We start from the raw sequence: 26,164 nt of genomic DNA on the forward strand, positions 1-26,164 counted from the left end.
ATGCCAATTTCCAAACCCTCAGGTCAGAGAACTGGGTGAATAACCAGTGGTTGCCCTCTTGATTTTCACAGAAATGGGAGCTTCATGAATAGAGGTTATTAAACCCGCTCCTGGATTCTTTGTAAATGGAATCTTGTGTATTGTATAGCTAAGCTGGTGGCATATTTTATCTTTATTTTTTCCACTTTAAAATTCCTAGGGGGGGGAGAGGGGGTGGAAATCAGTATCTCTAGGCCCAATACTTTTTATTGGTAAGCTATCCAGACACACTTCTTTCAGCAATCTCTACTTCAGATTCTGCCATGGTGATACAGATACACTGACATACCCAATAAGTATCTGTTGGTGGAAAACATTAACTCTGAATGTCTGGTTCCATGTGAGCAAAGTTAGGGCTCACATAAAACTGGGGAATAGTATTCAGAATTCAGCTGACCTCTTTGGGCAACTTTGTTGTTTCTGGGGCCATAATTTTCAGGAGGATGGTTCCCAAGGTGTGAGGAAATGATTGCTTCCTATAGCACTGGCAGGAGTGTGAAAAGAGCTCTTTGGCAAACACATTACTCATCCGTCATTACAGAGCCTGTCACCTTCAGAGTGCTTTTCCAGAAGTAATCTCTACCTACATCATGTCCTAGCAAGTGGGAGTTTTCCTCCTCACCCTTTGGCTGGTTTCTTAGGACCACTATTCACAGCTTCCATGTAGAACTTGGGATCAATAGCAGGCAAGTCACAACTTTTGTCTCAACTAAACTTTGGCCTCAGGGACTGTTTCCATCCATGGGGCTAAAGGCTTCCAAACTTTCAGCAGTGGTGTTGAAGACAGTCCTGAGGAGTGGAAACACCAGAAACCCTCCCTCCCCAACCACTTGTATGCATAACAAAATGAAAATGAAATCTCTTCTCAAATATTCTTTTGAGTAAAGATTCCTTTAAAGTTACTTTAACTTGGTTTTTATGGGAGACAGGGATCCCTCACTGTGTCCCAGGTCATGAGTGACTTTAATGAGAAATAGTGGAAGTCAATTTAGCTGAGCCCACCTGCACATGGGGCCAGTCCCTCACTTCACTCTGTTGACAGGTCAGGAAACCATGTGAGAATTTACAGCCCAGCTGTGGCAGAGACCCTCAGCACAAATAATGTCTGCTCCCAATTACTGGAATAGTGCCCACATAATTTGGAAAGTTGTTTTCCTACTTTGGTAAGAGCATTGTGTTCTTAACTATCAGAGCCTTTGTACACACTGTCCCTGGAATAAGTCACCCCTTTGCCATTCCTTCTCCTGGAAAATACTATCCAGGATTTAAGATTCAGCTTAAGTAGGCACTTGACCTCATCTGGGGAATCTGGAAGAGGTTTTCTATCACATACCCTTATAGGACCCCACATTCTCCCTCTGATAAATCTTATCTCAATTTTATGATTACTAGTTCAAGGCCTGTATTCACTACCAGGCCATGAGCTCTAGGGACAGGGCCTGTCAACCATGTTCCTCCTGTGCCCATCACCTGGCATGGCACCTAGAACAGAAGGTCCTTGGTGAAGGAGTGGACTCCTTGGAAGAATGTGTCTGGTTCACCAGCTGTGGTAGTTCAGAGTCTTTGAGGGATCCTTGGAATACTTATCTGAGTATTTGTACTATATCACAGTCTATGTAGATACTTCATCTAAGCTATCTCAAGGCAAGGAAGGCTTCATTATCTCCCATTTTACTGGGAAGGAAACTGAAGGCTCATATTGGTGTAGTAAATTTCCCCAAGTCACACAGTATGGGACAGAGCTGTAAAGTAAATTATTCCCCACCATGACAAACTACATTAACAATATAATGTCATAAAAACTATGAGAATGCTGGGGCGCCTGGTTGAGCGTCCGACTTCGGCTCAGGTCACCATCTCACGGTCCGTGAGTTCGAGCCCCGCATCGGGCTCTGTGCTGACTGCTCAGAGCCTGGAGCCTGTTTCACATTCTATGTCTCCCTCTCTCTCTGACCCTCCCCCGTTCATGCTCTGTCTCTCTCTGTCTCAAAAATAAATAAACGTTAAAAAAAAAAAAAAACTATGACAATGCTGATTATGTCTTACTTCCAAGTTTCAGCTGGTCACAGATCACTCAGGGCCCTTTTCAAACTATCACTTATTAAGGATTCACCCTTTACCTTTTTCCAAGTTTACCCTGCCTTGTAGAAATTTTGATTATTAGAATTCTCATGGCTGGCCAAAATCTCCCGTGTTCTCTATTCCACCCACTCCCTGAGAAGCCCTTTTTATATATTTGCATTTCTGCTTGCTTCTTTTCCTTCCAGATGGGTCACTGACTTTCATGTATAACCTATATTTTGCTCTTCTGGGCCTCCAAGTATATCTCTCTTCATTATTTATCCCCTGCTGCCTCCTACGCTTACCTTATCTTACTGTGGACCTTCCCTATTTCCTCAAATCTTCCTCTAGTTTTATAGCATAGGAGTACATGAACAAACTATAAGCCAGGGGGTCAACTAAGAGAATAATGCCTCTCCTGTATCCTCCCTCATCATCCTCACCCCTGCTTGGAGCTTCATCAGTAGATGTTAATGCTTTCCAACATGGATCCAGCTTCTTCAGTCTCATTATCCCCAACCACTCACTCATTCCTGCCTCTAAGTATTTACAAAACCCTGTCCTCTTCTTACTGTTAAAACTCTAACCACATTTCAAGGCCCAGAACAAGTTTCACCATTCATAAAAAACCTTCTTTGGCCACATCTCTGTGCTAAGATCTCTTTGTACTTGTCAACAATATCATGCTTACTAGTTTTTTTTTTTTTTTTTTGCTTTTTCTCCCACTAGACTACAGGCTCCCATAGAGCTGAGAGAGTGCCAAGCATTTCTCTTGTGCCCTCCAAAAAACTGCTCCAGGCACCTGTTAAAATGAAAAATATCCCTAGGAGAGAGAACAAGTTGAATGATTATTCCCTGGAGACTAATTATTTTGGTGATAGATGATTTCCTATGACTAGGGGGAAGAAAGTGAGTGGATAGAAAATGTGGGCAAATGACACAGAAAAGGAAGTCTGGCTGAGGAAAGGCACCTAGAGGCAAACATCAACTATTCTTCAATTCTGTTCAGGCCACCTCAGCATTTCTCACATGATCCCCAATTACTCCATGACAAAAGGGTCATAGAATAACTGACCTCCAGACCAATGAAGCTTAGAGACTACCACACTCCCTAGGAGTACCCAAGGGAGGTGCAGGGAGTACCCAAGGGATCTGGCCCCAATGTACAGATTTCTTCAGTGACCTCCCCTGGGACACTACTCCAGTCCAGAGACTGCTCCTTCTAGTTTCTCCCAGGACTGGCCCTTATGACTTAATGCTCTTGTCGGAGACTGAAGATTAATAACAATAACATCTGTTGAACTCTTACAATGTGGTAGATACTCTGATAAGGCCCCCACATACTTTATCTCTTTCCTTCCTCATAGTTACCATATTAAGACATACTATTTCCCTCCCCCTTTTCTGATGAAGAAACTGAGGCAGAGCTATAGAAATGAACACACACAGTGATGGGGATCCATCTGAACCCAGGAAAACTAATGGGATGGAGAGGGATGCAGGAGCAGCTTTGAGTTTCCCTGTCAATACTTATTCTCTTCACCTGCAAAGCCTTTCCTTCAACCTGATACCTTGAAAATAATGCTTCTCCTTCAAGGCTTACTCATTAAACCGTACCCAACCTTGCCAGGATAACCAGTTTCTCTTGTCTTCTCACAGTTGTTTATGCCCCTGGTTAAACTCTTATAATTTGACTTATATTATTAGTAATACAGGGGGGCTGTGTCTTGTCCAAATTAACTCCTTGAGGGCAAGGACCTCATTTTGTTCATTGCTATATTCCTAGAGCCTAGAACAGTGTCTAGGATGTTGCAGATACTAAATTTTTGGAGTGAACACAGCAGTCGGCATGTGCGTGTATTCTCTCCCATGAGATGGGACCTTCCATGGCAGAGATACAGAGATACCATGAGCCTGGACGCCTAGAGAGGGTTAAAGTATAGCCATGGACAGTGTCAGTGTGAGGTTTAGGCCACAGATGGGATTTCAGGGTATCAGAAATTCTCCCCTTAAATTTTTCTCACTGATTCCATTGGCGGCACAATCTACCACCTTATTATCATCAAGGCTTCACCTGATTTGGGATCCAGGTAAAATGTAAAATTTCCCAGAGGATATTTTGTTCACTTACAATCTGAAAATCACACTCTGCTGGTCAGTGAAGGTGGTTTTGATATGGAAAGAGCCTCTGAGATACTGGGAACCTGAGGTGGAAGGTGAAGGAAGGAACTGACCCCAGGAGTTGTTAATTTGAAGTCTGTGGATGAGCCTCAGGGGGGTCCAGAACCCAGAATTATATTCAGAAGCATCACATGTTGATTCCTAAGTGTGTTTCTCCAAAATGAAGTTCCACAAGTTCTTTCATTAGGTTCTCAGAATGGGTCTGGGGCCTTAAGGAGAATGAGAAGAGCTGGAGGAGATAGCCAAAACCAGCCATTTGCACCCCGGTTTCTCTGACATCCCAGTTTTGCTCTGGGCACCTGGGCTGGCCTAGGCAATGGTGCCCTACAGGCACCACTGGCTGGCCTAAGGCAATAGTGCACAAGGAGAAAGAACAAAGGAAGATGAAAAGGGGCAAAGGCACTGGAGAGGGCCAGGAGGGGAACCTAAGATAAAGGGTAAAAATGTTGGGCATCAGAACTAAAAGAGGTCATATGGCCCAATCTCCATGTTTTAGAGATAAAGAAAGGCGGTCCAGAGAGGTTAAGTAACCCGAACACTTGGGGTCAGCAAGCAGCTCTCTTGCCAAAGACTGACCCTGCTCTAGGCCATCTCTATGGCCTCACAGTTTGTTCATTCAACAACAGATAAGCTCACAAGGAAAGGCCAGTAATGCTCCTGTTATCCAACTGTTTGGGTGGTGACTGTGGGCCACTGCATTGCTGAAACTTGGCATGTGGAATCACAGATAAGATATGGAAGACATTCCCCTGGGGATGCTTTGCTGACCCTAGGCCCAAAAAGTTTAACCTGCTAACCATTCACTTCACTGACATTTACTGAGCATTTGCTAGGTACAAGGCATTCATGGTGGTCTCCACGGAGGTCACAGAGAGGAGAAAGACGTGACTCTTAGCCCTGGAAGAACTATGCTGTGGTAATGACAAAAGACATCCCACTGCATGGGCAGCTGAGTGTTCTGTATAGGAGACCCGTTGTTACCACATCCAGGTAGGTGAGCCAAAGCAAGGCCACTGGGACCTCACTGCAGTAAATCTTGTACACCAAGGCTCAGGGAGGGCTCTGGATCTTGCCACAAGAATGGGATTCAGTGGTTTCTTCAGCTACTCTAGGCAATCCTACTTCGGGACCTTGCATAGTTGCTCCCAGAGTCATGGAGTCCTGCAAGCCCATTGTAGCACAGAGATCTTAAGCCTGAGGATTTTAGCCAGTGGTGGTGGTTCTGGAAGTTTCACTTTAGCCCTTGTCTCCATGTCCTGAGCTAGAGAGAATTTGCTTCCTCAGCCAGGGCTCAGGGAGGCTTGGGAAGCAAATGAGCTCAAGGGGGCTAGTTAGCCACTGTGACTTGAACTCAGTCCCCAACTCCAAATCCTGCTCCTGTGATATTCTCACTTCTGATCTTTCCTTCTTCAGTTAAAAGCCTAAGAGTAGGCTGAAAAATTCCACTACCTATTTCCTCAGAGGCCAGACAACATGTTAGGTCTTGTAAAATGGAATCACAAAGTGAAGTGGGAGGAAACCTCTTATTGGAGGACTTGTGCTGTGGGAATGGTGGGCAGTCTGCCCCTTCTGCCTCCTCCACAGGACAGGTCTTAGTGAGAAGATATGGTTTGATGTCAGGCGGCACCTGTACGAGAGGGTCTGAGGGCACCATGGAGGGCCTCAGGTCTCACAATACCCCTCCCTTGTCTCATGGCCAGAAAGGCTTTTAATGATCAAAATCTAAGAGGATTTGCAGGGGGTCACTGCTGACTATACTTTAAAAACAAATTCTCTTGGCAGAGGATCTCATATACAACCCATGGGGGAGACAATGGGGTAGGTGTGTGAGGGACAAGAGGGAACACTCAGAGGGCCAAAGTTGAAAGCTGAGGTAAAAGAGCAGCCAGACCAACTGGTAGTTGGACAGTAAGCTATGGTAAAGGAGCATTTCCACAAACATGCAGTTGTGGGATCTCAAATATGACAAAGAAATCCCCAGTCCTGCCTGATGCCCAAGAGCTTTGGATCCACACGCTCATGTGAAATGTGGATTTTGGCAGCCTGTGCATTTATTAGAGAGGGAAACTTGCCTGTCATGCACTGTCAATAGTCTTCCCTACTTGGTTGGAATGCTAGTGGCTGAGGTCTTGTCAGTGATCCCTAAAGGGGGGTCCAGACGAACCACACAATGTTTATCCCTCCGGGTTTCCCTTGTTGGTTTCTATTATCTCTCCAGCTCCAGAACAAAATGTTGCCAGGGACTCACTTGAAAGCTTGCTGGGAAGAATGACTAGAACCCGCAATGTCATGACCCTGGTAAGAGGGCATGGAAATCAGATCACAGAATGTGGGTAAACGTTTCCCACTTTTAAGGGACAATTGACAAGTGACAGTAGTTCCCTGGATCTCATGTAGTTGGTTAATTTTTCAAGGGAGATAACTGCGCTATTGGAAGATCTCAAAGTTTCTTTCCAGCTCTGACCCCCTGTGTTTCCTTGATGTAGAAGTTCAGGAGCAGCTCTGCCTGTCATCCCAGAGAGCTGTGGTCCTCACACCAGGCCCTAGCTTAACAGCACCTTCCTCAAAACTTGTCTTATGCCTTTCATGTTTGAATGTATCACCTCGCCCAGACAGGAGCCTTAATAAATGTTTATTTAATGAAACTCTCCATGACTCTGAGTTATAGAGTGATTTGGCAGTCAAAAGCAAGAGTGTCCCAGGCTCCTGTCAAAGAAAGGAGGAGGGGTATTTATAGAAACCTTGTAAGTAAAGGCTCAGAGATGCATGGGGAAGAAGCAAACCTTTTCCTGGGAGGCCTGTGGGGCAGAACCAGCCAAGCTGGAGAGATGTGGGGGAGGCATGAGGGACAACTCCCAGGTAAGGATGTCTGTGGGTCAATGAGGAATCAGAATGTTGGTACAGAAAACCAAGACACAAGTCTGAATGAAGGTGAATTTGGAAGTCTTGCAATCAACTAGAAGCAAAGAAGGTTTAGCAAGGAACTGAGGTAATGAAAACTGACTTGAAAAACAGCGTGGCTGCAGTGTGTAAGACAAACTGAAAGGCAAGGTATGAGAAGGGCTGCAGGGAGTAAAATCTGAACAAAGGTAGAAACTGCAAATTCAGGCCACAGGTTTGTAGTGAAGCATCTACAAACTCCAGAACGCACTTCTAGGAGTGGGATACAGCCATGAAGGAGAAGACATAGTACCCTGGCCTTGGAGAACTCACCTAGAAGGAGAGGTCACAGAAGGAGGAGGAGGACTTTTAAGATCAAGTAGCCCATTTTATTAGGTAAGGGGTTTGAAGAAACTTACAAAAACACATCCAACTCATAAGGATAAATGTAAATGATTGTATCTATTATCCTTGACTTCTCTTTAGATAAAACATTGAGTTGTGTACAACTGATCTTATAAATTCATTCAGTGTCAGCTTATGGCCTGGCACCAAAGCATGACTAGGCAAAGGCAGTGCCAGGAAGCAGCCCCCTGTGGGGACCCAAAATCAGAAGGTGCAGCAGGGAGACCCAAGGTAGCTGGGTCACGTTTCTCTGCAAGTGGGACATGAAGGAAGGATGGACCAGGTGTACTGAAGATGGAGAGAGGAAGGGCAGGCTTGGCACCTGGCCACAGGCCCAGGGAGGCTGGGTACTCTGAACAGGTCATCCCCGTGCTGCAAGGTAGGGTTTGGTAGGGTCTGGCCAGGCCAGGGGGGCACTCCTGCAAGGCTAGGGCCTGTTTCCCCACCATGCAGAGGGTCAAGGCTGTACCAGGACATCAGGAGCCCTTTCTGGCACTGCAGGGCCCAGAGTGTGTCCTGAACGCAAGGCATCAGGACACTCAGGCTCTGCTGTGTTCCCAGCAAACTTTGCCCTGGCTCAGGCTGGGGACTCTGGGTGTAGGACTGGTATTTCCTTATCCTGAGGTTGTGGGGCAGTAAGTGAAGGTATTAGGATACCTGTGGCTCCACACAGAAAAGGAACACAGGCCTGGTTCATCAGGATGCCAAAGCCCCTGCTTGGTGCCGGGCCCAGTGTGGGATGCCCCAATGAATGAAGTGTAAAGATCACTCAGCAAACAAATGCCTGGAGATCCAGGCATTTGAGATGGCATTTGAAGGAACATGGCACTTGAGGGCCGTGTGTGTGTGTGTGTGTGTGTGTGTGTGTGTGTGTGTATGTTTGGGGGTGTGAAGGTATTCCTGGCACAGAGGACATACCAGGAATCCCTATGAAGTTCTAGGATCTTCCTACCTTCCTCTACCACCACTCAAAGTCTTCTGTTCAACTAACCTGTCTGTGTGGCCCATTAGAATGTTCTACTGAGCAGGAAAACCAACGTGCAAGGAGGGAAGAATTTGAAAGGACCTTTCCAGCTGTGGTATTCGGAGGTCTGAAAAGCTTACTCCTTTAAAGTAAGTCAGTCTGAATAGCTTAGAAATGAACATAGATAGTTTAGGATTGAAAAGTCCCTGATTGTAGAGACCAAATAAATCCCACAATAAGGCATCAAAACGGCATGATTAAGAATATGGGCTCTGCATTGGGTGTTGTATGTAAGTGATGAATCACTAGATTCTACACCTGAAACCAGTGTTACATTGCATGTTAACTAACTGGAGTTCAAATAAACCTTAAAAAAAAATAAAGCATGGGCTCTGGAGAGAGACCACATGGGTTCTAATCCCAGCTCTGTAACAAACAACCTGGGTGCCCTATTTATTACACCTCAGTTTCCTCATCTGCAAAATGGGGATTGTCTTAATTAGCTTAGGGTTGTTGTGAACATAAAAGGCTTACTATTGGTAAAGACTTGGAACAATGTCTGACACATAGTAAATGCTTTGTAAGCACTAAAAAATATCTCATATTCTTTGAGGCATCTTTAGGACATACTTTTGGGAAAGATGAGCAATGAGGCTTCTTAGCCGTATTAACCATTTAGACATACAGTCTGTCTTTGCTCTACACGGTAGTGCAAGACCATAAAAATGACCATGCAAAGTGAAACTGTCAAGCAACCCTAAAAATCAAGAGAAAAAATACAAGTATTCCATGGCTTTTAAAATTTTTGTTGAAACATTGAAAACTCTCTTTCTATAGGTTTTAAGCATATATGGAAATGCAAAAAATAGTAAGACAAATTATAATATACCATAATTTAAACATTAGAAACACTGCAATTTTTAAAAGTGTTTTCTTTGTAAAAACAAAACAAAACAAAAAACTTGAGAGTATTTGAACATTTCTTGCTGCCTTCTCTTTGTATAACTTATGTGGTAGGAGCATCTTTTCTATGCCTTCATGTATTGTCATACTCTTTTATACATTTGCATCAGCTTCCAACATTGTACCCTTTGTGATTTCAATGTTATGAAGTAGCTCTTGAGAGTTTTTTTACTAATTTTTTTTTTTTCCTGAGAGTTCCTTTAATGTAAAATTTTCTGCCAGGATCACTTCCTCTGGGATATCTTCCTTCTTTTTGTCTCAATCACTTTCTTCACTTAGGCTTTTAACATTGGTTTCAGGTTTCATCATTATAAACGGAAACTTTGAAGGTCCTGGCTGTCATAAAGTCACAGGGAGCTTACTCAAAATGATATAAAATTCCACTTAGGAAATTAAATACCTAAAAATTCAACCTCTTCAGAGCAGCTACTTATTAACAAAGGAACCAGATGATGACACATTGCTGACTTTTCAGACTCAGCTTATATATATTTTAAAACAAACAAACAAACTGCCCAACATATGTGCAAGCATTTTCAGTGCCTTGCACTTAACTGTTGATAATTATTTAAATGTGGAATAATAGAATGAATCAACAGTATGAATCAAGCAACTGAATGAATTCAACTATATTATGAAATGTATGTAATTGCCAGAAATGAGTTTTTAACTGGATATTTAAGATATCATATAGATCAGAGGAGAAATGTAATTACATACTCTTTAAGAATCTGATGAAAGTTCTTTCCCCCTAAAAGTTCAGGTGAGCAGATACAACATGTTATGCAGCATGTCAGGAAGTTCACAGAGCACCTGAAATCCAATTAGAAGCCCTGGTTACAAATCTAGAACTATTATTACTGGATAAGATACTGCCAAAATCTGTTTCAGAGCCATTATAAGTCCTGCAAACTAAGGTCACTTTCCAAGGAAGGGTAATCTTTGGAGCAGTCATCTGGTACCAGGAGTGCATTGAATGGTTGCTCTTGCTGGCTATACAAGTTTATTCAATCTAGGTCTCTTCAACAAACCTCCATCCCTGAAACTTTCCTCTGAGAGTACTGGTATTAGAAAACCTTACTGAAAAGACAGACTCAACATTACATTGTTGAGAAACATGACAGCACCAGCAAATCAAACTAAAAACTCTCTTGCATAGGAGGTTAGCTGCTGTGGGCAAAACATAAGAGGCCACAGCCTACCGTGGATGGGATTTTATTCTTTCTGTCCTTTCTTTCCTTCCTCCTTCCCCATTCCTTCTCTTTATTCTTCTTCTCCCATTCTTCTTTCCTACTAATGCTGACATTGCCCACCATGGGCACTGCTTTATCCAGGCCATAGTGCAAGAGATTTTAGCCTTATTAAAGTCAATAGAAAAAGATTATCCTGAGTGAGTCACGCTGAATTCACTGAACAACCTAATAAGAAGCTCTGAGGACGCCTCAACAATCTCCAAGAAATTCATTCTTGCTGGAGAAGCTTACTCTTTGGGGGAAGTAATTTTGATCAAGGAAGGGAGTTGGGGATTACTTTTTTAAAAAATTGATTTGGCTTCAAAAGAAACAGATTGCCTAAACAATATCTGCTGATGAAGTCACAGAATGACTCCACCTCTGGAATGAGCTTCATTTTCTTGTATTTTGGTTAGAAATTTGACTCTCAATTGGGAATTCAGCCACTCTACCCACTCAAGGGCAAGATGATAAGGTTCTATCAGACCAAGCGTCTAAACGAACCTGAGACTCTACCAAGGTCAGAAATGCTGCACTTCAAGCCAAAAGATCTTTCTTTGGTTTGCTTGTTTTGACTTGTAACCACAACTTTGTCTTGTCTAGGTGTCCAATCACATTATAAAACAAAATGCTTGATTTCTATAGTACAGCATCCTTTGAACCAACAGGAGTCCTAGATATTCTTTTTTTTTTTTTTTTTTTTTGCTGCTCTGATTTGCACAGGGCTTTAAATTGTTTTTCCTGAGCTCAAGAAACAAACGATGGTTTTGGAAATGCTGAACCCAATGCATTACAACATCACCAGCATGATGCCCGAAGTCATGCCTGTGGCCACCATGCCAATCCTGCTGCTCATTGGCTTTCTTCTTTTGGTTTGGAATTATGAGGACACATCTTCAATACCAGGTAAGTCAGTCATTTAGTTCTGTAACTAAGGAGATTATGTACTTGGTCTTTTGGTCCATGAGGGTAAAGAAAATTTTGCAAAAGGACAAAGAGCAAACCCAGGGAGATGGCTGAAGCCCATGGCAATGTTAGCAAATAAAAACCCAGGTGAAAAATTTTATTCCAATTAGCTGCACATTTCAAATGAAAGAATTTCAAAAATATCTCAGATGATCCCTTCCATTCTGCACTTTGCTTTGGTAAAGTAGACCTGGCACAAGTATCCTCTAAGTTTGAGATGAAGTGAAGCAAAGTAAGCCAGGTATTTTTTTTTTATTATTCAAATTCATTCTAATTTTGCTCTGAAGGTAAAAAATGTCTCTGGAATGCCTCCTCTTTTTTTTTTTTAATTTTATTCTTAAGCAATCTCTACACCCAGTGGGGGGCTCAAACTCACAACCCTGAGATCAAGAATTGCACGCTTCACTGACTGAGCCAGCCAGGTGCCCCTGGAATGCTTTCTATACTCCTCTTCTTCTGCCTCCCATTTTGCCTCATCCATGTGCTCTGCCCTCTTCCTTTCTTGAACGTATTCCCTCTCTTTATCCCACTCTTCATTTTCTCTTATTCTTGGGGATGAGTGTGATGGTGGTGCCACCATAAGGGCTCGCTGGGACCTGAACAGTGGAAGAAAAATGGGGGCCACTATGATTCCCTTGGAACATCATTCCCTGACAGAATCTTCAGCAAGGTCTATGGATTAATCAAAAGTAGAGTATAATATAATTATCCAGATAATTCCAGTAGAAACTCCCACCACTCCACACTATCAGATTAATTCAGAAATATCAGAAATACCCGACTATTATTCAGTTTTCAGTGAAAATTCTTCATGGCAGACATCCATTCCCAGTCCCATGAGATATCTGATAAGGATATGAAAAGCATAGTCATTACACACTTCCAAGTGTGGTGGGCTTCATTATAGCATGATTTAGGGTAGGAGTATGAAGCTGGTGCAAAGTGCCTCATGTCTGGATGCTTCAAATTTTTCCAGAGAACTGTCTATCTGACTCAGACTGATATTTTAGGTTACTTTAATGTCTAATTAAATAGAGCACTCAGTTAATGTTGTTCTCTACTGCCTGAGGGGTCTGAGGGAAGACTCTTCCATGGTCTTTAACCTGAACTCCTTTCCCCACACTGCCCCTTCCTCACTGGACTTCTTCCACAGTGGGGTCCTGGGTCAGGATCCATGAATGGAGGGTGAGGTGGAGAGTATTTTTAACAAGTTCCCCCAGATGTTTATGTTGCAAGTGTTGGAAGAAGTCCCTTGGACCTTTGAAGAAGGAGGTCAGCTTTTGGGGGGTAAGCATAAGAACTGGCATCCTTGAAGCTCTGGGCCAGGAGCCTAGGTGGCAGCTCACTCTGTCCACCACTCCTGGCCTGGGGACAGACATCATACACTGATAGTTATATCGCATAGTACTATGGTTCTCAGCCACATCTGAGGCAGGATCCCCATGTGGATATTAAAAAAAAAAAAATCTTCCCAGGTGATTTTTCACGAGCAATCGGGATTGAGAGCCATGGTTATGACTCTGAACCCTTTCATTTGACAGAAGGGGAAACTGACCCCAGAGAAATGAACTGCCTTGCCCAAGCAAACCATCATGACAAGTATAAGAAACAATAGAGTTCAAACTCCTTGTTTTACAGGTGAGGGGTTAAAACCCAGAGAAAGGAAATGATTTGTCAGCATCTCAGCTTGAAAGAAAGTGGGAGGTGGGATGGGTGGCAGGGAGGCAACCAAGAATTCCTGAATCCCAGGTTGATGATCATTTTGCTAGCCAGGGACTTTGTGGTCCCATGCTCTCCCTTTGAAAATGTGGCCTCTGGTGGCACAGACTAAGGTCCCTGGTTCCTGGCTGGGGGAGGAAAGGGGAGACAATTGGCTTTGTCAGGGTGGTTCTTCCCAACCAGTACTTCTGAACTCCTTTTGCCAGTTTCCTTGAATCACTGGTTCTCTGCACTCTTAGTTTTACAGGTTTGGGAGAAGCTCAGGGTCAGGGAAAGCCAAAGGGAATGAAGAAGGTAAAATGATTTAAAAGCCCTCAAGTCAGGAATGCCTACGTGGCTCAGTCCATTGTGTCTGACATGATGCCAGCGTTGTGGGATTGAGCCCCACATCAGGCTCCCCACTGAGTGTGGAGCCTGCTTGATTCTTTCTCTCTCCCTCTGCCCCTTTCCCTCTGCCCCTCTGTTCCTCTTCCCCTCTTGCCCCCGCCCCACACACAAGCCCTTAAGTCAGTTACAATTTACAAAGGAATGTCATATTCATTTTCTCCTGTGCTCCTCACAGCATTGTGGTGAGGTAGGTGTGTTTATGCCCATTTTGCAGATGAAAAAACTGAGATTAAAGAGGGTAGATGGCACACAGCTAGTAAGTGATGAAAATGAGACTCAGAGCTAAGTTCCTTGATCCACGTTCCCTGAGAGGCCCTGCTGTGTTCAGAGCCAGGACTATGCACCCACAGGCAGGTGACTTAGTACTGCGAGAGCTATGGGAGTCTGGGGAGGACAGAGTCATTCCTACCTGGGGGTTTTGTTAAGTGTCCGTTCTGGGAAACTGCCCCAAGTTCACCAATCTCTGCCCAGGACCCACAGTTACCTGGCCCCTGGCAGCTCTCCTTTCCCCGCGGGCACATAGCCATCCCCAACCTTGCACATGGTTTCTCTCGCATAGAGCCTCTCTCTGACTTAGGAACCACATCCCTGGAGGCGCACTGCAAAAAGGACATGGCAACACATTCCCTTAACTCCCACTAAAAAACAACTTCACAGAAAGTTAAAATAGATATGTCATCACAGTCCAGGACAAGAAACAGGATGTTAGCAGCATCCCAGAAACTTCTCTTGTGCCTTTTCACTCATACCCCCTCTCTCATCCCCAGCGGTAAACATTCTTCTATTTTGTGACAATCACTTTCTTGCTTTTTCATGTTTTGCCACCTAATTTCATATCCCCAAACAATACAGATTAATTTTTGCCTGGTGTTAAATGTTTTAGCAATCGAGTCCGACGTTACTGCTATATTGCTTCTTTTGCTCAATATTATGTTTGTAAGATTCATCCACATTGCAACATGCAGCTACAGTGCATATGGTATCCAGTCACACAAACATTTCATGGTTTAATTACTGATGCTACTGTTGGTGGATCTTTGGGTGTCTCCATTTTGGGGATATCGTGAACAGTGCTGCTATGAACATTCACGTGTACAAGTTTCTCTAGGGCATATACCCAGCATGGAATGCAACAGCTTCTTGATCAGGACAATGGGTGAGAGGTTCCAGCTGTTGGCTTCCCAGAGGCTGTTTCTGCACAAAAATGCAGTGCAGTATTTATTGCTCCTCTTTGGGCATGAAAGAGGCTCCCACAATTGCTGCATGCCTAGATACGCATTCTCAAATCTAAGAAGCAGAGAGCCGCTTAATGTGGATGCAACCAGAATATTTACCTAATATCCTACCAAAGTTTCTCCCCTCCTAAAGCATCCTTTTCTCAGCTGGAGGGTATAAGATATACGTATAAATGAAAGGCTCACATTGTGTTGTAATTATTTGGTATAGTACTTCCCCCCTCCCCCCGCCCATATACTCTCCTCTCCTTATCATAGCATCTCCTGTCCATGACCTGTAGCTAGTGTCTATACCTAGTAGGGTCTCTGTAAGTGTTTGTTGGATGAATTAAGCTGACATGTGATTAGTCAGCAGGGACCCCAAACTCGGATTCTTTTCTGGTTAGAACACCCAGGTTTTCAACCTAAGCAAAGTTCATCGAATCTCCCTTTTTTAGTGGATAGAAATCTGCACTGTCATATTTTAAACTTGAATGGTGGTTCCCCAATAGTAAGACCTTCTATATGGCACCAAACTTTTAGATAAAAAGTAAAGAGTTCAGCCTTTCATTTGTATGCCTTTGGTTTTAATGGGCCTAGCATATTATGTAAGTAAACGTTTGTCAAATAAGGCTATTCCCAAATAGCCAGATGTTTGACCTCCTATGGACTAAATGTACATGATAAAGTGATATGTTTCCATTTTTATCAAAATGTAAATACAACCTAAAATACTCTAAATGAGGATCACGTTTAAAACTTCATCCTTCATATTATACACACATCTCTAAATAACTTTAACAATTCACCCAGCAGGGGCTCCTGGATGGCTCAGTGGGTTAAGCATCCGACTTTGGCTCAGGTCATGATCTCATGGTTGGTGGGTTTGAGCCCCACATCAGGCTCTGTGCTGACAGCTCAGAGCTTGGAGCCTGCTTCAGATTCTGTGTCTCCCTCTCTCTCTGTCCCTCCCCTGCTTGTGCGCTCTCTCTCTCTCTCTCTCTCTCTCTCTCACACACACACACACACAAATAAACATTTAAAAGAATTTTAAACAATTCACCCAGGAAACATTTATTAAACATCTACAATGTTTCAAGCTGTAAATAGCCAGCAAAATAGTTTGTTATTATGCACAGCTTAATTGATTAGAGATCTATCTGTATATCTGATGACATTCTAAGGAAATACATATTCACATTTGCTCATTGTAATCTTTTGAAGAATTTAATGAAATTATTTTAATATAAAGCCAATCATCTACTTATAATTCATAAAATTAAGAAGAACCCTTTGAAAATGTTTTGGTTCTACATATAATGCCCAAGACCTTCACTTTAAAGAAAAAAATAAAAAGCTGACAGTCTTATTCCCATTAACCCAGGTATTGCAAAGTTATGGACTAAATCTTATTTGCCGAATTTGGGACTAAACATGCAATTTAGATGACTCAAGCAAAAGCTGAGATTATCTAGATTATTTACACAATTCTTGCCCCTGGAGTGAGAACATGCCTCATACAGTTGTGCATGGCAGCTTCATATTTTACTGACAGAATGAAAGTAAAGGAGAAAGATTTAGAAAAGCTACTACTTCACAAAAACCATTCCGAAAAATTTCTGTCTAACATTTTACCACCACCAGTAAAATCAAGCTAGCAAGTTTGTTCTCTGGTCTAGGCAGCAGCAAATTCCCCAGTTTTTACTGGATTTATGTTCTTTACAGTTCTGCCATTGTCTACATAAGCAAGGACATGAGAAGTCACTGCTCTTGAGTAAAACCACATCACTGGACTCAAATTCTAATCTAGACATTGATCGGATTCATTACCTATGAGATTTAGTTTAGGATTCTTTTCTTAAACTGAGTCCTTTTTGAAGGTAAACAAAAAAGAAATGGATATTCTCTGTTTGAATATTATCTTTGCAGACCATGTCTGTCAGTTAAAAAGATTACACCAGGGGTGCCTGGGTGGCTCAGCTGGTTAAATGTCTGACTTTGGCTCAGGTCATGATCTCACAGTTCATGAGTCCAAGCCCCACATTGTCAGAGCAGAGCCTGCCTCAGATTCCCTGTCTCGCTCTTTCTCTGCCCCTCCCATGCTCGATCTCTCTCTCAAAAATAAATAAGCATTAAAAAAATTACACCAAAACTACAAACTCATGTTAAACCTCCCATTCTGTCAGCTGGGGATCCAAACCAAAAGTTCTCAGACAAAACTCGGCAGCCAAATAGACCTGTCAGCTTGTCACATGTCCTGACTTCCATGCTTGTAAATAGATGGACTGACTGACTTGTATTTGAAACTCACTGATACTGCTTAACATGACGAGAAAATAGTAGACACATACCCTGGTTCATTCAGACTGAATTAAGATCAAATGGAACTAGCATGGTATAGACACTGAACTACTGTTTTCATATGTTAAGCTTATTTGGGTTTTAGTGATTCACAGATACACATCAGAAGATGTAAAAGAGCATTTAGATATTAAAGAACAAGAATAGCAGTAACATAAAGCAGTTGCTCTTTCTGGTGTTGCTAAAATTCTGAATGTGATCTTTTCCCTTTCCTAGGTCCTGGCTATTGCATGGGAATTGGGCCCCTCATTTCCCACTGCAGGTTCCTGTGGATGGGGATTGGCAGTGCCTGTAACTATTACAACAAGATGTATGGAGAATTCATGAGAGTCTGGATATGTGGAGAGGAAACACTCATTATTAGCAAGTGAGTCTGTTAAGAATCGGAGACATATTTTTAAAACTAAAGCTGCATTTTTTCCTATTAAGTAACAAGCAAACTTATTTTGATATCTTGATCCTTTTGTTTCTAAGCGTATGTTTTTGCTACTGAAATGGAGGTGGGCAATTCCCAGGTGAAAATCTGTCACTATATACAAGTGAAATAATTGGGTTTTGCCTAACGCCAGAGGTACACAGATAAAGCACTCTGGAAAGGTGGGAAACTATTCAAAATTTCTCTCCAGATGATTTGGGTTTGATAAAACATACTTTAGGGAGAGGCATTATCTTCTCTGCTTTCCTAAGATTTTGCTCTTCTCTCTATAAGTAAGCATTTAAAACAAAACAAAATACCTGAGAGAAAGAAATCAGTACCAATTTGCTAATGTGCTTCTAATAGTAGGCTACTGAGCACCTCTAGCAGGATAAAGAGTAGGAAAAAAATGCTATTCATGTGCTCTGATTCTATTTACGACTGTGTGCCAGTATCTCAGCTGAGTGATCTTTAAAAAAATCAGGAATATTGCCTATTTAAAAAAAATGATTTGTTATATTCTCTGGATAAGTTTAGCATTGAATCCATCCAGGGTTAACCAAATAGGCATCGATTATAGAGAACTAGCTTTGTGAAATACTAGTTTTCGTTTTTACTGATCATAGAACATGGAGAATTTCAAAGAAAGCATATATCACTAGACTTTCATCTATTATTACTAGATATTTAACAATGTTATATGTCAACACTATCTCATTAATGAGTTTTTAGATTCTCTGACAGGGCTTTACCCAGAACTAAGACCAACTAGGGTTTTACCGATGAATTAGAATTATTTGTCCAGATACACAGACTATTGCCCAGAGGTAAGTGAAGCATATCTGGAAACCACATGGATTTTTTTCAAGCCAAGCTGATATACATCATTTCATAAATACCACGGTAATCTTTGAGCCCAATTCTTTGAAACAAATAACTGAAAGAAGGGAGTGGGGGACCAAAATTATCCTTAGATTTTACTTCTCTTGGGATACTGAGCTCTGGTCAGCCCAATTTAGGTGAATTTGATACATTCTCACTTAAAAATTTTTTTTTTAATGTTTATTTATTTTTGAGAGAGGGAGAGAGAGACAGAACATGAGCAGGGGGGGGGGGCAGATAGAGAGAGGGAGGCACAGAATCTGAGGCAGGCTCCAGGCTCCGAGCTGTCAGCATAGAGTCCAACATGAGGCTCGAACCCATGAACCGTGAGATATAACCTGAGCCAAAGTTGGACACTTAACCGACTGAGTCACCCAGGCACCCCGATACGTTCTCATTTTAAAAATCCAATACTTTAATCACTTTGGCAACTGAATACAGTCTCAACATGTCCTGAGACTGATGGGGGCTTGGGACGTTGGCCCATTTGGCCCTGCTCTTGCATCCCTCATCATAGCCAGTTGCCTTCCAGCGCTACTTGGCAGACAGGTAAAGGGACCTGCAGGATACTTATCCAAAAGGATATCCGTCTACAGCTCAGAATCTAGAGCAGTGGTTCTCACCCTGGCTGCACAGGGAGCTTATAAAAACCCCAAGGCCCAGGCCACACCCCAGCTTTCAGAATCTCTGGGGGTGGGACCCAGGCACCAGTAGTGTTCAGGGCTCCCCAAGTCATTCCAGTGTGCTGCGGAGCCTGAGACGGGAGAGCAGGTAAGCTGCCTCCAGCACACAGGGGTCTCTCCTTGGGAGTAAGGGGGCCAATAAGCAGGGCTGGAGTGCTTTCCTCTTAACATCTTACTCTTTAGTCTAGCTCAGGTGCTGAGCTAGTGTCAGATAAGAACCTGAGTGAAGAATGTGGCAAGGGCCCAGAGGACCAAAACAGAAATGGCTCTTAGATACTACATACTTGGCTCACCACATACAGTCCTGGAAGCCCAAAGCCATTCCTGAAGTAGGATCCTTGTTACAGTGCAGGGGGGCATCTGACCACTCTGCTGTCTTCATGAGGAAAGTGACTTTAGCAACCCTGACCAACTCAGGTGCTGATTCATGCTCAAGATGTACACACAACCCATCCCGCCCCTCCCCCAGCTCTCCCACTTCTCTTCTTGTCCTGTCCTAACCGGCTTTTCACTGGTTGGAGTCTTTGTGTTCTCCTTAATTGCCTGGAGCGCTCAATTTTGTTGTTAAGGGCTGAGCTCCCTGCAGGAATAGGACATGTTTGTCCCCATCTCCTTCCCTCGCCTGCTCTTCAGGTCCCTTCCAGAACTACCCGTGCCTCTTGAAAATACCCCAATTGGACCTCAGAAAGATTTTTATTTTTATTTGAATAGTTTGCCAGGTTTTTTTCTTTTGAAAAGTTTGAGATCTCTAGTCATTACAGCTGACTAGAGATTATGGCCCAACTTTTCCTACCAGCATAGTCTTGAAGTGGTGGGGGCTGCAGAATTTCACGGCGGGCGGGGGGTGGGGGGTGGGGGAGTCAGGCCTGAGTGCTTCCAGGATGTTGCCTGAGCAACTCTGAGCTCTGGGGGAAGGTTCATCTGGTCATCTGTATAAAAGCACTCACAATTCCCCAGGTGAGCTCTAAATTAATGAGGGTCTACAGATGTTGCCCATGATACTATATGTTGTGTGAATGTATCAGTTTTTGTAATGAATACAAAAAAAAAAGAATGTGGGTGGCATTAATAAAGGGGGTTAGCAATTAACATGCTAATTATGGTCATATAGTAATTAACATACTAATTAGGGTTGTATTTGTGTATCTGTGTTAATCATATGTAAATTTATAGGAAATTCATTAATTTATTCTTTTAACAGGAATTTATTGAGAATTTACTATATACTAAGCACTGGATGATCCTAACTTATAATTATTATTGCCCCCCCCATTCAATCATTAAATATTTATTGAGAACTTAACTATGTACACTGGGTATCATGAGCAAATCAGCCAAAAATTCCTACCATCATAGAGAAATATATTGTTGTATTGTTAATATACCAACAGTAAATGAGTGTATCAGTAGGGTGACCAACTGTCTTGGTATGCCTGGAACTAGGGGGTTTTCTAGGATGGGGGACTTTGAATGTTAAAACTGGGACAGTCCCAAGCAAACCAAGATAGTTGCTCACACTATCTTCAGGTAGATATGTGCTATATAGGAAACTAAATTAGGGGACAGCCAGTTGCAGGGATGGAAGTGCAATTATAAATAGGTGGTCGAGGCAGGCCTAATTCAGAAGACAGCATTTGAATAAAGACTTAAAGGAAGTGAGGGAAGGAGTCATGCAGAGAAGTAGAGGAAAACCATTCCAGACAGAGGGAACAGCAAATGCAAACCACTGCAGTGGAAGCCTGTCTGAAATGTTCAAGGAACAACAAGGACACCAGTGTGGCTAGTGGAAGAATAGTGGAGATGACACTAGAAAGGTATCAGGACAGTCAATAATATTGGGCCTTGCTGGCCATTGTAACAACTCTGAATTTTACCCTGCAATGAGATGGGAAGCCTTTGAAGAGTTTGAGCAGAAAAGTGACACATCTAACTCATTCATGTTTCAGCAGACTCCTGACTTCTTTACCCACATTCTACCCACATTCTTTGAGACTAGGTGTTAAAGGAACAAGGATGAATGCAAGAAGATTTGAGCAACATTTAGCAACATGGGTGACCTTGGCAATTTCTTTTTTTTTTCTTTTTTAATTTTTTTAACGTTTATTTATTTTTGAGACAGAGAGAGACAGAGCATGAATGGGGGAGGGTCAGAGAGAGGGAGACACAGAATCGGAAACAGGCTCCAGGCTCTGAGCCATCAGCCCAGAGCCCGACGCGGGGCTCGAACTCACGGACCGTGAGATGGTGACCTGAGCCAAAGTCGGCCACTCAACCGACTGAGCCACCCAGGCGCCCCTGACCTTGGCAATTTCAATGGAGTGGTGAGGGCAAAAGTCTCAGTGTAGTATAGAATGAGGAGAGAGAATTAGAGGCTACAGGAGGAAGACAACTCTTCCAAGGAGTTTGTCATAAAGGCAGCAGAGAAATGGAACAAAGAAATATAAAGAGATATATAGTCCAAGGAGTTTTTGTTAAGATAGGAGAAATCACAACATGTGTGTTATGATGGCAATGATGGATTATAAAGCAAAATTGTTGATGGAAGAGAAAGGGGTGTGCTAGGTGAAATGTGAAAGGGGGTACAGGTGACAGGTGGAGTTGGCGTTGAATAGGGACATGAAAGTTCATCTACAGTAAGTTTGAGAAGTTTGAATATATGAGCACAGATCCTAGTAGTTGGAGCTTGCAGAGATTCTTCTTTTTCCTCAGTGAATACATACATACATACATACATACATACATACATACATACATACATACATACCTAAGACTGGGGAAGTAGAATGTTTGAGGAGAGAGGAGGCAGGATTTAATAGTCATCTAGAACAGTAAGTGTGAATGGACTGGGGAAATGTAGTAGAATTGCCAGCTGCGCTAAGGGCCCACTTGAATTTAGTAGAATTGCCAGCTGCGCTAAGGGCCCACTTGAATTTAACTGGGATTTGTCAGTGTGTGTGTGTGTGTGTGTGTGTGTGTGTGTGTGTACGTGTGCATGTGTGTGTGTGTGTGTGTTTTTTCCCAGTCACATTCAGCTCCCAGGAACAAGCACAGAGTAAGCTAAGAGTTGGATTTAGCCAGGGGTAAGGTTTTACCAGGGGTAAAAGATTTTACCAGGCAACTATGACAAAGTAAGGAGAGGGTCAAGGGAGTTGAGGATGCATGGAAGAGAGTGATTTTAATGATTGACAACAAAATGTTTTTTCCAACTTTCTATTAAGAAAATGTTTAAATGAATAGGGAAGTTGAAAGAACAGTCTTCCCATTGCTTGCCCCCATGACATTGACCTCTTGAAGAGACCAGGCCAACTGTCTTATAGAATGTGTTTCACATTTCTGAATTTCTCTCTTTACATTATGATGTCACTTAACATAGTCCTCTACTCCCTGTGTTTCTTATAAACTGAAAATTATGAATTTTTTTAGAGAGATAGAGTGCAAGCAGGAGAGGGAGGTGGAAAGAGAAGAGAGAGAGAGAGAGAGAGACCCAAGAAAGCTCCACACCCAGTGTGGAGCCTTACACAGTGCTCAGTCTCACAACCCTGGGATCATGATATGAGCCGAAATCAAAAGTTGGACCCTCAACCAAGTGAGCCACCCAGACACCCTAAACTGAAAATTATGTCTCAGTTTCATTCAGGTCAAACATTTTTGTAATAATGCTTCCTTGGTAGGGCTAGGCACTTCATATTGCATCACATCAGGAGACAAGGAAAAGTTGTCCCACTATTAGGGATGCTAAATGTGATCACTTGGGTAGGGTAGTTACAGTCAGATCTCTCTATTATAAAGATTGTTTTCCTCTTGCAGTGACTCCAGTATTTAGCTGGGTATGTGAGGATATTAGAGGGGCAAAGGACAAGGGGAAGGTAATGGGATCAACAGAGACTAAGTCTCAGGCACAAAACAGGTCTATATGGGCAAGTGTTTTTAAATGTTTGGTACCAATTATTCCATTAATTTTCTCCTCCATATTTACTTCTAGTACTCATCACTGTTGAACCTGGCCACAGATGTATGAGTCCTTTTTTTATTTTTTTGAAGGTTGTATTTTTAAGTAATCTCTACACCCAACATGGGTCTTGAACTCACAACCCTGAGATCAAGAGTCGCATGTTCCACCGACTGATCCATCCAGGATCCCCTATGTGAGTCCTTTAAATTCAGAACTGAAAAGTGGCTTCCTCTTCACTACCTAATAACTTATTTCCTGGCTACTTTTCATTTTGAATAGACAATAGGTTTGCCATCTTTGGTGCTGTCTTTTTGACTTCAGTCATGTTTAAAGAAGAACAATGAAGGGGAATAGGAGAAACAGGCTTCCAATTATGGAACGAATAAATCACAAGGATGAAAGGTACAGTATAGGGAGTACAGTACTGGTATTGTAATAGCATTGTATGGTGACAGATGGTAGCTACACTGTGGTAAGCACAGCATAATGTATAAATGTGTTGAATCACTGTGTTGTACACCTAAAAACTAATGTAACACTGTGTGTCAACTATACTCAAATAAGGAAGGAAGGAAGGAAGGAAGGAAGGAAGGAAGGAAGGAAGGAAGGAAATAAATAAATAATGACTCCAGGGGCGCCTTGGTGGCTCAGTCTGTTAAGCGACCAACTTTGGCTCAGGTCATGATCTTGCAATATGTGAGTTCAAGCCCTATATCGGACTCTATGCTTACAGCTCGGAGCCTGGAGACTGCTTCAGATTCTGTGTCTCCCTCTCTCTCTGCCCCTCCCCTGCTCATGCTCTGTCTCTCTGTCTCTCAAAAATAAATAAACGTTAAAAAAAATAAAAAAAGAAATAATGACCCCAGTTACCATGCAATTTACACTACCCTTCTGAGGGTAGTGTCCCTTCTGAGCCTGGGGACTCACCTGGTCTCTCTTCAGTGGTAGGAAATCTTTACTCCCCCAGTCAATATAACATCTCCTTCAACTGGTGTTATAGGCTGGCCCACAAGGCTGGAGCATGGTCTCTGCTATTTTCATGACCACCCTGTGTGCTCTGGGCTGGAGTCCCTAGTTCTTCACCAAACTTTATTTGTTCACTTTCCCAATTTACTCTGGTTATATAAAGCCAACCTACTTTTGAAAAAAGTTTGTTTTAAATTGCTCACCGGCAGCCGGTCACTCTTCACTCTCACTGTGTATCACTTCTGTCTTGACAGCTTTGTCCCTTGCCAAGTCGGAGCCTCTGACTTGAAATAACTGAGATGTTGGCGCCCCCTAAAGAACACATTTATTTTTAAACTTAGCTCTTTATTAAGTAATGCACATTTAGTTGGGTTTAAGTTTGGGGTTTCTTGTTTCTTTTTTAAAAATCGATTACTAATTTCTCAAAGTAAGTGGCCATGCTAATGTGGTTAAAGCAGTATATAAAAGCTCTAGGGGTCAGAGCGGAAAGAATAGCGCTCTGCTTTACCTCTAGGCTTAAAGTTCTTAGATACAAATTTGTGAATAAAGAATATACAAATTACTTACTTTCTGCTGTACTTACAGAATAAGGTAGGGGAAGGTGAGAGAAGCTAAGTCCTAAAACCTATTAATAATCTTTTCAGCCCTCTCAAAACATGACTTCTCTATACAGGAAAAAATTTTTAGCTGTTTGTCAGTCAAATTAATTCCCTGGAATACAAAGAGAAGCATCTGTATTTTTGTTTTTATTTTTGTTGTTAGGAAGAGAAATACTTGTCCAAAACTTGGGATCATTTGATGCATAATATCTGGAACTAAATCAAGAGAATATTTGACTTAATAGAGAGTGTTTTGATTTGAAAATAAGATGTTTTTCCTTGAAAGAAATAATCTAGTAGACAATTTATTCATATAATAATTATGTTTTCATTTCCTGACAATGCCATCATTTCAGGGCCTTTCTTTTAAAATTTAAATAGGACTATGGAACCATTACAAATGTGAGGGTTTGGCTAATACTTAGCCCACTACTCAGCCAGAGCACAGAGCCTTTGGCCCAATGTCTTCTTGGGAATGTGTCTTCACAGGCATTAATTGAACAACCTAATTAAGGCACACTCATCCTTCTAGGAGCCAAGTATCAACTTTAAGAAGGAGAAGCAAGTGGTAAGATGGTCACTGCAGCCCAGTGCATATACTATAATCACCACTCCCCATCTTTGAGGGTTATGTGCTCAGAAACACTGCAGAGGAGGAGAATTTGCAGCTGAGAAACAAAATTTCAGTGGAGAAGTGGGGAGGAAGAACCAAAGTTGCAATGAACACATGAAAACTTGTATAAATATTAAGTTCACCAAAAATAATAATGGCGTCTAAAACACTGATGATATTTTACGTATCTTGAATTTGCACAATTGGGCACTATGCTGCTACTTTCTCTTCTCTCTTTCTCTCTCTCCCACACCAGAAAATGCCCAGGTTCTCCCCCCTTGGCAGTATCAGACAGATGTTTATAAATATATTTTGCTTTCTTGCAATAATATTCTCTTCCGATTCCTCTGCTCAAATGTTTAGTCCTAATTTTATGATCTCTGCCTCTGAACTCCTCTCTGGTCTCAGAGACATGGGGTAGCTTATAATCCTTAGGTGAAAAAAAAAAACTCTGGGGGGTCTATTTCAACTTACCTAGCAGACCTGGGCAGTTTAGTTCCCAAGACCCAAAGTCAAGGATTATGTCACTTGAGCTCTGCCCGTGATCCCCAGCAGAGCATACACAGGTAGGCTACATTGATACACGGCCTGGCTCAAGTATAGTAAACATGGCCAAAAGTCAGACTAATGACAGCGTACCCTGCCTCAGCTTTCTTCATTGCCTCCCATAGTTGCACCACAG

At 42.4% G+C, this 26,164-nt stretch overlaps 1 protein-coding gene across 1 annotated transcript in view; it reads left to right on the forward strand.

Annotated features, from left to right (window-relative positions):
- The first annotated feature begins 11,426 nt into the window (after positions 1-11,426).
- LOC123583023 (aromatase) overlaps positions 11,427-26,164 on the forward strand; it is a 40,566-nt gene continuing 25,828 nt past the window's right edge. Inside the window, exons 1-2 of the mRNA XM_045449748.1 lie at positions 11,427-11,631; positions 17,589-17,739. Coding sequence (XP_045305704.1) covers positions 11,487-11,631; positions 17,589-17,739 — 296 coding nt within the window. The 5' untranslated portion in view covers positions 11,427-11,486. The remainder of the gene's footprint in view (positions 11,632-17,588; positions 17,740-26,164) is intronic.

This window comes from Leopardus geoffroyi, chromosome B3, assembly GCF_018350155.1.
Source record: "Leopardus geoffroyi isolate Oge1 chromosome B3, O.geoffroyi_Oge1_pat1.0, whole genome shotgun sequence".
Classification (NCBI taxonomy): domain Eukaryota; kingdom Metazoa; phylum Chordata; class Mammalia; order Carnivora; family Felidae; genus Leopardus; species Leopardus geoffroyi.